The sequence below is a fragment of the Helianthus annuus genome, chromosome 17, assembly GCF_002127325.2.
Source record: "Helianthus annuus cultivar XRQ/B chromosome 17, HanXRQr2.0-SUNRISE, whole genome shotgun sequence".
Classification (NCBI taxonomy): Eukaryota; Viridiplantae; Streptophyta; class Magnoliopsida; order Asterales; family Asteraceae; genus Helianthus; species Helianthus annuus.
Genome location: NC_035449.2, coordinates 163,473,299 through 163,484,048, shown reverse-complemented (window position 1 = coordinate 163,484,048; position 10,750 = coordinate 163,473,299). Strand labels below are relative to the sequence as shown.

The following is a 10,750-nucleotide window of genomic DNA, read 5'->3' as shown; positions in this document are numbered from 1 at the left end:
AGGGGATCACGCTTTAATAAAGCCCACTCACACAGTTGGGCCTATAGTCCAACAATTGTTATTTAATAATTCGGTCATATTTATTAAACTCGGTTTTCTTGGGTATTCGGACCGGAACAAACCCGACCCGATAACATATGAAATATTAGAACCGAAATAAAAACCTAAATGCTAGGGTCGGGTCGGGTTGGGTTAACTTTAGGGTCGGTTATCGGTTCTTTTCGGTCCGGATCCAAAAATGCTCACCCCTAAGTTTATTAGCATTCTTTTTCTACTACTAGAGTCCTAGGACATGACCCTTTTGTATTGGGCTTTGAGTTTGGGCTATGAATTTAACGGGATTCAGATTTCTTATAAAGTTCACTATATTTGCTTTGAAACCCCAACCCGAATAGGTAATTGCTTTTCATCGTCTTATTCGGCAGTAATTTAATCGGGCAGAAAGCAACATCAAATTCTAGCATGTATTGACAGTGGACAATATTCTGGTATGTGTAGATGGTTTACGCTTTATGCATATGGAGACATTGGTCATTATCGTAGTTTTATGGTGATCTTGGAAAATCTTGTAGAAAATGTTCACACCCTTTTTTTTTTTTTGAAACTAACATGGAGTTTTGAGTGTTTACAATTCGAAAGCTCTTACGTGCTGTAAAAAATATTACAGTTCGAAAACATTAAAATATTTGAAATTTCACATCTTGTTATTGTAGTGTTGTGGTCTGATTTTTTAGGAAACAAGTTAAGGGCTAAACAATGAGTTCTATAGGTGAGAATGTAGATGACTTGCTTAGCATGTTGCCTGAAGAGATTGTTTCACACATACTTTCTCTAATGCCTACCAAATATGCTGTTCGAACTAGTGTTCTATCAAAAAAATGGAGGTACGTTTGGATGTCTGTCACAAACCTTGAGTTTGCTTATCCTGGCGGTCACCCCTTCAATAAATTCACCTTTACCAAACTCGAGGATTGGGATGATAACAACTTTACAAGATTTGTGGATCGGTGTAAGGCCTCCAAATCCAAGATCTCACTCAGCTAAAGCAACCAAAAGGTGTGCGGAATCCACCTGATGATCAACCACTATAGATGAACACAAGAATGCAAGGATTTGAGAGAGAAATCAAGAATACACAGAGTATTCTTGATGAAGATGAATGACGTCACTCACACAAAGCGCCGCCAGACAAAAAACACAATGATTAGGGCACAGAAATTCACACAGAAATCGTTACCTTGTCTATTCCATATTAAAGTATATATACAAGGTGAATCTCAGACTTTCCTCACCAAATAGAAAGTCCGAACAAAACATAAAGCACAAAGCCTTACTACAAAACTCAGACAAACCAAGACTAAACAAACTCAGACAAGACTAGTCCAAATAAACTCTGTCTAAAATTAAACTCTTTCCAAATAAACTCTATGCAAATAAACTCTTTCTACAAAACCTTCTAGAAGCTCTTCCATTAAACTCTTTCTAGAAAACCTTCTAGAAGCTCTTCAAATAAACTCTTTCTAAACTTTGGACAATGTTCAATAAAGACCCTTGATGTTGGAAGCCTTGCACTTATCACCCAAAAGTGCATTAACAAACTCCCCCTTGATCAGTGCATGGTCTTCATTGAACTTGAGATCTTCAATTCCTCTTTGAAAAGTCGCTACCTGCCCAGACATGGTTCTTCACACAGAACTAGACCACCTTGATGAACTGGTCCGCAAGAACTCGATCCTCTGCATTGTATTTCAGGGGCAGGCGACGAAGCTTCTTCAAGTGTCCTTCCCTCAAGTTTGCGAGCCAAATCGGATCCAGTATCTTTGCAATCTCCTCCGCCACATTCGTCTCAGTAATCACGGCTTCCCCAGTTTTTCCATTGAGGTACCAATACCCTATTTTATCAAACTTATTGAGATCGAACTTTCTCATAGGGATTTCACGAAGGCAACTCGATGGTGGGTAAACCACTTTCCATTCCTCTTTTCCAGTGAACTTATTCAGATATTTAACCCCTTGACCGACAGCTGGCTTGAACAGCTTCCACTTGCTCTCACGACTTTCAGCAACCAAATGAGGAATCAAACCTCTGATAATAGCCACGTTTGTGTGGTTGTTGAGGTCAAGTTGAGCGATGTGATGAAGATCACGTGCGGGAAGAGTCGATTATGCCGATTATGCCGATATTATCCAGCCAAGTCTCCAAATCCAAGATCTCACTCAGCTAAAGCAACCAAAAGGTGTGCGGAATCCACCTGATGATCAACCACTATAGATGAACACAAGAATGCAAGGATTTGAGAGAGAAATCAAGAATACACAGAGTATTCTTGATGAAGATGAATGACGTCACTCACACAAAGCGCCGCCAGACAAAAAGCACAATGATTAGGGCACAGAAATTCACACAGAAATCGTTACCTTGTCTATTCCATATTAAAGTATATATACAAGGTGAATCTCAGACTTTCCTCACCAAATAGAAAGTCCGAACAAAACATAAAGCACAAAGCCTTACTACAAAACTCAGACAAACCAAGACTAAACAAACTCAGACAAGACTAGTCCAAATAAACTCTGTCTAAAATTAAACTCTTTCCAAATAAACTCTATGCAAATAAACTCTTTCTACAAAACCTTCTAGAAGCTCTTCCATTAAACTCTTTCTAGAAAACCTTCTAGAAGCTCTTCAAATAAACTCTTTCTAAACTTTGGACAATGTTCAATAAAGACCCTTGATGTTGGAAGCCTTGCACTTATCACCCAAAAGTGCATTAACAATCGGGTACTGAAGTTTTGCAAGGCATCTCATGTTAAATTATTCCGATTACACATTTCTAGATATCAGGTTCCAAAATTACGTTTATCAAATTGGATCGATAAAGCAATCGGGTTAAACGTTCGTGAGGTTGACATATGTGCTAGCACGCGGTTGCCTTCAAGCCTTTTCACATGCAAGACACTCGCAAAATTAAGATTAAATCAATGTGTGGGGAAGAGTTTGTCTTTGATCTATCTTCCTTGCCTGAAAAGTCTTGACATTGTTGGTTTTCCTAATTCTAAACTCATCCATGGTTGCCCAATGCTTGAAAGTTTATCTTCGAAAGTATCATGGTGTGACCTTAAAAAAGATTACATATTCAATATTCCTACTTTGAAACGATTGGAACTAACATTTGCATCAACCATCAACGAAGTTAACCATAAAGTTGTTTTATGCGTCCCTAATCTTGAATTCTTGTCGGTTGTTGGAGTGTTGAGCTCGTCTATTGTATTTGAAGATGTGTCGTCTTTGGTTGGGGCATCGATTGCATGTCACGAACCAACAGTTATTCAACGGTGGTTGAGCTTCTAAAGGGAATAAGAAGAGTTCAAAATCTTTCAATTCAATATGTAAGTTTAACTTCTTCTTTAAATGATTTTTATTTTCTTGCTTTATATTCTAACTTTACCCCTTCTTAAAAGTGCCCAATCATGCCAACTCTTCCAATCTTTCCGAATATGAAGCATTTGGAGTTGAAGGGTTATTGGCCATCCAGACTAATCCTTCGATTTCTTGAATGTTGTCCTGAGTTGAAAACTTTATGTATCGATGGAATAGCTGGATGGTTTTGCAAGGTGTTGGGGATCAGATGGTGTTTGTGCAGCGGAATAAGTGACTTGATTAATGTGATCATGCATAATTGAACCGAACTGAATAGGCATTATTTGAAAGGATGAATGATATAAGATGATGTTAATGGACAATTCAAACGACAGTAAGAAATGTCTTGATGACCGGACATATTGCCGGTAATACAATATATATATGCATTGTTTGGCGGTTGTTTTTGGCGGGTAACTGCCTCCAGCAGTTATTCGAAAACATTTACCCGCTTATCATCAGCCAATGCACCCTCCTATCATCTAATCGTTCGAGTACTTATAATACATAATTATCCTACTTAGTAAATCCGAATAAATACATAATTAACATAACTAAGTTTAATAAATATGTCTAACATAACCCCCTTAAACTTGGTTATGTTTAAAAGTTTTCTCCATCACACTCCGGTTTGCTTCTTCGACTGCCCATCTAGCATAGTTAAAGTTAAACCGCTTCCTTTTCTTTCCTTGATTCCAATCAGCGTCATCAACTCCAGCGAAGAGTGCAACTTGTCCTGAAACAGCAGATTGTGAGTAATCGTTATCTGCACTTCTTGCTTCTCTGTGAAAATCCGTGGATGACCCTCCTTCTTCATGCACTACCTTCTTGTCCTGCACATTCCCTTGTGTTGTTTTGTATTTATAATAGTATTCTAGGATGTCGAGATACATGGCATAAATGACCCTCATGTAATCTCCATCATCGTAATCAAATCCTAGATCCTTTGCAATTGCAGGCCACAAATTTTCCGTAGTGACTTCCTTGTATCCACCGTCGATTGCCACCAGGATGTATAAACCTAACAGGTTTATCCTCTTCTTGTTTGGAGCAAATGGTGGAAGCGGTCTTGTGGTTAATCCCATATAATCATACAGGAACCATTTGACCATTTCCTCAAATTTCATCTCCAACATGTGTTTGTATTTAAACACAAATTCTCGATCATCAAGCAAGTCCAGAAAGGATTTGCAGTCAGCGAATTCATGGAATTCCATCTCTTTAACGATCATCATATTCCAGTCAGGTTCTTGTGCCGATAGATCCAGTTCTTCGAAATACGAATTCAAATACCTTTCTTTGAATTCATCATCATACATACTTTCTTCAATAATACCCTGTTTTTCTTTTAACCCAATTTCTTCTTCCTTTGTCAACCCACTCGCATCGTTCACGGAATTATCAACCGGAATAGAGAACATAGGATAAATTTTACAAGTATCACCGTTTTTGTTAACAGTGAATCCTTGCATTGTTAATTGATCCATGCTCAAGATATTTCGGTCTAATTCCGGAGAATAGAAAACACTTTGAATTCTCATAGTTTCGTTTCCAGTTTTGATTTCAACCGATCCAACCCCACGTGTAAACAAAAAATTGTTTTCCCCGGATTGTGTATCAACCCCGATAATATGTTTTATACGTTTGAATACGTTTAAATTTCCAGCCATATGGTGTTTAATAACAGAACTAACGTACCAAATATCGCTCCATAGCCCTCCTTCGGTACCGACTACAATCATCTCTTGATGATTATTACTATCTCTCCCTTGATTCTGTATTCCCATGTTCACCGCTTGCCGGATCAACTGAGTCGCTTCATCAGTTTCCTTCTTGTTACACGCGTAGATTTGATGCCCTGGTTGATGGCAGTAGAAACATGTTTTCTCACGTTGAAATCGCTTGTTCTTATTCTTCATTTCATCCGTGCAGTGTTGACAAGGCAACACAGTGGATGATGATTTGATTTCAACCATCTTCTTCCCCGTTTCCGCTCTGATACCACTATGTTGGGGATCAGATGGTGTTTGTGCAGCGGAATAAGTGACTTGATTAATGTGATCATGCATAATTGAACCGAACTGAATAGGCATTATTTGAAAGGATGAATGATATAAGATGATGTTAATGGACAATTCAAACGACAGTAAGAAATGTCTTGATGACCGGACATATTGCCGGTAATACAATATATATATGCATTGTTTGGCGGTTGTTTTTGGCGGGTAACTGCCTCCAGCAGTTATTCGAAAACATTTACCCGCTTATCATCAGCCAATGCACCCTCCTATCATCTAATCGTTCGAGTACTTATAATACATAATTATCCTACTTAGTAAATCCGAATAAATACATAATTAACATAACTAAGTTTAATAAATATGTCTAACATTGTATTTGAAGATGTGTCGTCTTTGGTTGGGGCATCGATTGCATGTCACGAACCAACAGTTATTCAACGGTGGTTGAGCTTCTAAAGGGAATAAGAAGAGTTCAAAATCTTTCAATTCAATATGTAAGTTTAACTTCTTCTTTAAATGATTTTTATTTTCTTGCTTTATATTCTAACTTTACCCCTTCTTAAAAGTGCCCAATCATGCCAACTCTTCCAATCTTTCCGAATATGAAGCATTTGGAGTTGAAGGGTTATTGGCCATCCAGACTAATCCTTCGATTTCTTGAATGTTGTCCTGAGTTGAAAACTTTATGTATCGATGGAATAGCTGGATGGTTTTGCAAGGTATGAGGATTTTTCTTCTTTACTTTTTTAACATCTTTTATCCTTGTGTATTGTTTCTTTTCTTTTCTATCTTGTGTGTGTTAAAAATAGAAGCATACATAACCTTTTTTGGATTGAACAGGAAATGGTTCCTGCTTGTATGCTAACAAACCTTACAACCATCAAGTTTTCAAAATGCGAAGGGTACAAGGGGGATATGGTGTTTTTGGAATACGTGTTGGGAAATGCAAAGGCTTTAAAAACGCTTACAGTCACATGGAAAAACATATTATGCATAGGAGAAGAACTGTGGTCTCAACTGGTGTTGATTATTCCAAGGGCTTCCTCGCATAGTGAAATCTATTTTCGATCTTGAAAAATGTCTCCATCTGCCAATAGTAAATTAGCTTTTGTTGCTTTTAATGGAGTTAGTGAAAAGTCATGTAACATAAAACCTATGACGGAGTACACACTTTTATTGGTCATGATAAAGTTCGTTTCTTATACCCATGGGATGGGTTTCAACTCAAGTTTTTCTATAAAAATATTGGATATTTTATAAATAATAATAATTATAATAATAATAATAATTTTTTCTCAAATTCTTGTGAGCGGGCTTGACCCCCTTGGTTCCACTGTATAAAACATACACCCCTTATTTAAAGAGTAGTATGACAAATGCACCATAAATATAGTTTTTAGACCAAGTCTTTGCACTAGGGTGAGGGAAGTAGAGTTGGGACGGTTAGGGGTGGGATGCCACGAGGGTGCATGAGATCGGCCTAGGTTAGAGGGGAGAAGAAACATAGAGGGGAAAAGGAAACATGGGATGCTTGGGTTGGAGGCAGATGTGGTAGTTTCGGACGAGCGGGAACATAACCCCACCCTCTTCGAGCGGGAAATACACCTCGGGGGTGGATGTGGTATAACTCCCCTCACCCATATTGCGATTAAGCTATTAAGGCACAATTATTTAGGTAGATGATAATTGTATGATGGACACATGAAAATGCAACAAGGACTACCAAGACCCTTTGTTTGCTGACATGTGTGACAAGTTGAGGACTAATTAACCTAAACGTAACTGGTTGGGGTTATATGTGTACGTATTTAGGAAATTGTGTAGGCATGACATGAACCCGGGTGAAAACCGAACTACTCGATATGAAGAATGTGATAAAAACAAGAACCGGGACCGGACTGATAAATTCATTTAGGATAACTTTTGGTTTCTGGTTCTGTTTGGTTCCTTGGGTGAGCTATTGAAGATCGAGACCGATGAAGCAGTAGCATTTTAGAATGCAACTAGTTGATTTCTTTTGAGCTTTTGATGTAGAATTGACAACATGAGTTTATATCTAGTTTTGTGGTTTTGGGATGAATTGACCAACATGACTTTACAAATTGGAATTCGATTTGATTCGAAGTCTGAATTTCAAATCAGATTTCAAATTTCTGATTATCAATTGGTTTCAAAATTCTAATTAGAAATATACATAATTTTGTGTATATATATACACATTATGCATTACATGACTTTTAATACTGTCGTTCCCACTTTGAATGTTGGTTTATATTGCCACTTTATTCTAAACTTTTTGGAAGTTAAATTATGAATTTGGTCATTTACTTATTCTGATGGTTTAATAGTTTTATAGATTTGTATTTCTTGATGCTAAATTCAGTTTAAGTTTATATTAGTTTTGAAAATGGGGTGGCTAAATGTACCCCCTTTTATTATTTTTTATACCCTCTTCTATAAAATCACATTAAAACTTGTAATATTTACCCCCTATACAAATTATCATTTTAAAAAATATTCGCTTTGTTACAAAACAAATTCAAAAGTGTAAAAAAAGATTACAGATGTTTTTTTTAAATTGTTTTTTACTTTTTATTTAAAAACATATTTTTTAAAAGTTCTCGGATAATGTTTTTAAAGACACTTTCTCAAATCGTATTTTGATTATGCTTTTTTATTGAATATCTATAAATAAATGCTCACATTTTTTTATAAAAACAATAAAAAAAGTTTTGAACTCTCTTTTAAAAAAAAATTCTATATTATATTTTTCTCTCATCTAGTTTATATTTTAAAGATCTTACTTTTATAATTTTTAATACTTTAAATGTGTTTATAAAATAATTAACAATTTTTATTTATTAAAAAGTAATAAAGTTATTTCTTTTAAAATACTGTTTATAGAGCCCTAGCACATATTAATCATTCACACCATATATGTAAAAGTGAACAAATAAACAATAGGTACTAAAATAATTTTATCAAACTATAAATTACCAATCTATATAAGTTGAAATTTAATTAGTGTAAGGAGTATGTTATAAGGAAGTTAAAACCAGTTTAGGACTTTCGATCGAAGTGAACACTTTAAAAAATATGTTTTTTAAATTAATATAAAAAAAACAAATTTTTTTTTTTGAAAAAAAACGTCTACAATAGTTTTTTACACTTTTAAATTTGTTTTGTAACAAAAAGAATACTTTAAAAAAATATAACATGTATAGGGGGTAAATATGATAAGTTTAGATGTGATTTTATGGAAAGTGGGTATGAAAAGTAACAAGAGGGGGTACGTTTAGTAGTCCAGTTGAAAATAGAAGCCATGAAGGTAGAATCAAAATTATGTAATTTTTTGGGTAAATAAGAATAGAATCAAATTTTATTTGAATTTGAGTTTTGAATTCGAATTGACATGAATATGAATTTTGAATTCGAATCGAATCAATCAAATTCAGGTTAAAAATAAAATAAAATTCGAATAATTTGATCCGTCTAAACATGTGTATAGGTGTTTCATGCGTGTGTATAGATATAGATATCAATATGCTTATCAGTATCAAGTTAGGGGTGGTCGGGGTTAACAATAATTGAATCTTTAATTGAAACCGAACCAAAAACACCGATTAACTGAAACTGAATTAACGAAAATCGGTTATTGTTTTTTTGTACCCTCGGTTAACCCAGAAATTAACCGAACAATATCCATATTTAAATACATTATTAGTTTTATACCTTCATTTCCTATATTTATATATCTATTTTATTTGTATATTCATTTCATATTTCATGTATTTATATATCTATTTTTATTTGTATATTCATTTCATATATTTAGCCGAAGTTTGGTTTTGGTTGCTAACCGAAATTAACTGAATCGAACCAAACACCAACAAACAAACCAGATAAACCAAATCGATTAACCGAAAACCAATTGGTTGTAAATTAGTTTAACTGATGACTTCGGTTACGATTTAGGTTAAGGCTAATAATCGAACCGAACACATCTTTAGTGGTGGACTTGAGAGCCTCAAATAACCCAACAAAATTAAGGCAATGTGTAGGGTTGTAAATAAACCTTACGTTCAGCGAATAGTTTGTGAACCGGTCGGCAGGAAGTTTGTTTAATTAATGAACGAATACCATATTAACTAAATGAACGAACACGAACAAAGGTCATGTTCGTTGGACTGAGTTCGTGAACATTCGCTAATATGTTCGTTTACTTCGGTAATATGTTCATTTACATTTGGTAATGTCAGTTCATTTACGTTCGTTCGTGTTCGTTTGCTAAAAGTTATTAATGTCTGTTAATATATCACTTTCCCTGTTAAGTTTTACTCTTTCCCCTAAACATTAGTTAATACTTATATTAAACAATAGTAAAATGTAAACCCTTATCTGAACATATGAAGAAGTTGGACACTAAAGACATTTTTTTTTGGGAAATGTCTAAGTAACTTTAGATAACTATGTCTTAAATTCGCTAAACTTGTTTTGTCTTACGGTGCTTGTAGTAGACTTCTTGTGTCTTTAAATTCTTGATTTAACATTTCAGATTGTATTTGACTCCTTGTGTCGGATGTTAAGGCCAATGTTTTCTTTAGTTTCAAATTTAATTTTCGTTTGTGTTCAATTGTGTTGTTTGCATTCATTTGTGTTTGTTTATGTTTGTGCTTAGTGTTCACGAACTGTTCGTGAACGACTGAAATTTCTTAACAAATGAACACGAACATAAACTTTTGTTCGACATGCGTTTATGAACAGTTCACAAATATCTGCATTTCCTTAACGAACGAACACAAACATTGCATTGTTCATGTTTGTTCGATTCGTTTACAACCCTAGCAGTGTGTTCTAAATTTGTGGATATGCGTGTTTACATGATGTAAAAAAATTAGCCACGATGCACTTACATAACAACATGCCTAAAAAAATAAAACACCATACCTAAGTTTTTGTACATTTTCTAACTAGTTTAAGTTCTCGTGTGTTACACGGGTTGTATGAAGAAAGTACTTCTTACAATTCGAATTACATTCTATGATTTTGAAGGATGACGACCATGGGAATGCAATATCACATGTCCACATAAGAGATGCGCCCGTCGAGGTAGTGTTTGACGAAAACGTCCTTACGGAGTTGCATGATAAAGACATACATCTCCGGCTTCGGTATGATCTTCTCAAAGATCTGACTTGCCTTAAGAAGTCATGACATAGAATAGTTTATTTATGTTTTTATTATTTTTTTTATATACAACAAACGACGACATATATTAATTTGTTAAGTAAAACAAAACAATAATATA

At 35.0% G+C, this 10,750-nt stretch overlaps 2 protein-coding genes across 2 annotated transcripts; both read left to right on the top strand.

The window, feature by feature from the left end:
* The first annotated feature begins 756 nt into the window (after window positions 1-756).
* On the top strand, window positions 757-3,352 carry LOC118488921 (F-box/LRR-repeat protein At3g59200-like). Its single transcript, XM_035986352.1, has 2 exons — window positions 757-884; window positions 2,839-3,352. The coding sequence occupies exons 1-2, from the start codon at window positions 757-759 to the stop codon at window positions 3,350-3,352; spliced, it is 642 nt and encodes a 213-aa protein (XP_035842245.1).
* A 2,187-nt stretch (window positions 3,353-5,539) lies between these two features.
* LOC110925170 (FBD-associated F-box protein At4g10400-like) lies at window positions 5,540-6,516 on the top strand. Its single transcript, XM_022169139.1, has 4 exons — window positions 5,540-5,601; window positions 5,825-5,936; window positions 6,009-6,161; window positions 6,283-6,516. The coding sequence occupies exons 1-4, from the start codon at window positions 5,540-5,542 to the stop codon at window positions 6,514-6,516; spliced, it is 561 nt and encodes a 186-aa protein (XP_022024831.1).
* Window positions 6,517-10,750: the final 4,234 nt, after the last annotated feature.

Bases quoted from the DNA above. Each gene is read 5' to 3' on its own strand.
- LOC110925170 (XM_022169139.1), top strand. From the start codon at position 5,540: ATGATGTTAATGGACAATTCAAACGACAGTAAGAAATGTCTTGATGAC. The intron at 5,937-6,008 runs GTAAGTTTAACT...CCTTCTTAAAAG, and splicing joins AAAATCTTTCAATTCAATAT to TGCCCAATCATGCCAACTCT. The intron at 6,162-6,282 runs GTATGAGGATTT...TGGATTGAACAG, and splicing joins TAGCTGGATGGTTTTGCAAG to GAAATGGTTCCTGCTTGTAT.
- LOC118488921 (XM_035986352.1), top strand. From the start codon at position 757: ATGAGTTCTATAGGTGAGAATGTAGATGACTTGCTTAGCATGTTGCCT. The intron at 885-2,838 runs GTACGTTTGGAT...ACACATTTCTAG, and splicing joins GTTCTATCAAAAAAATGGAG to ATATCAGGTTCCAAAATTAC.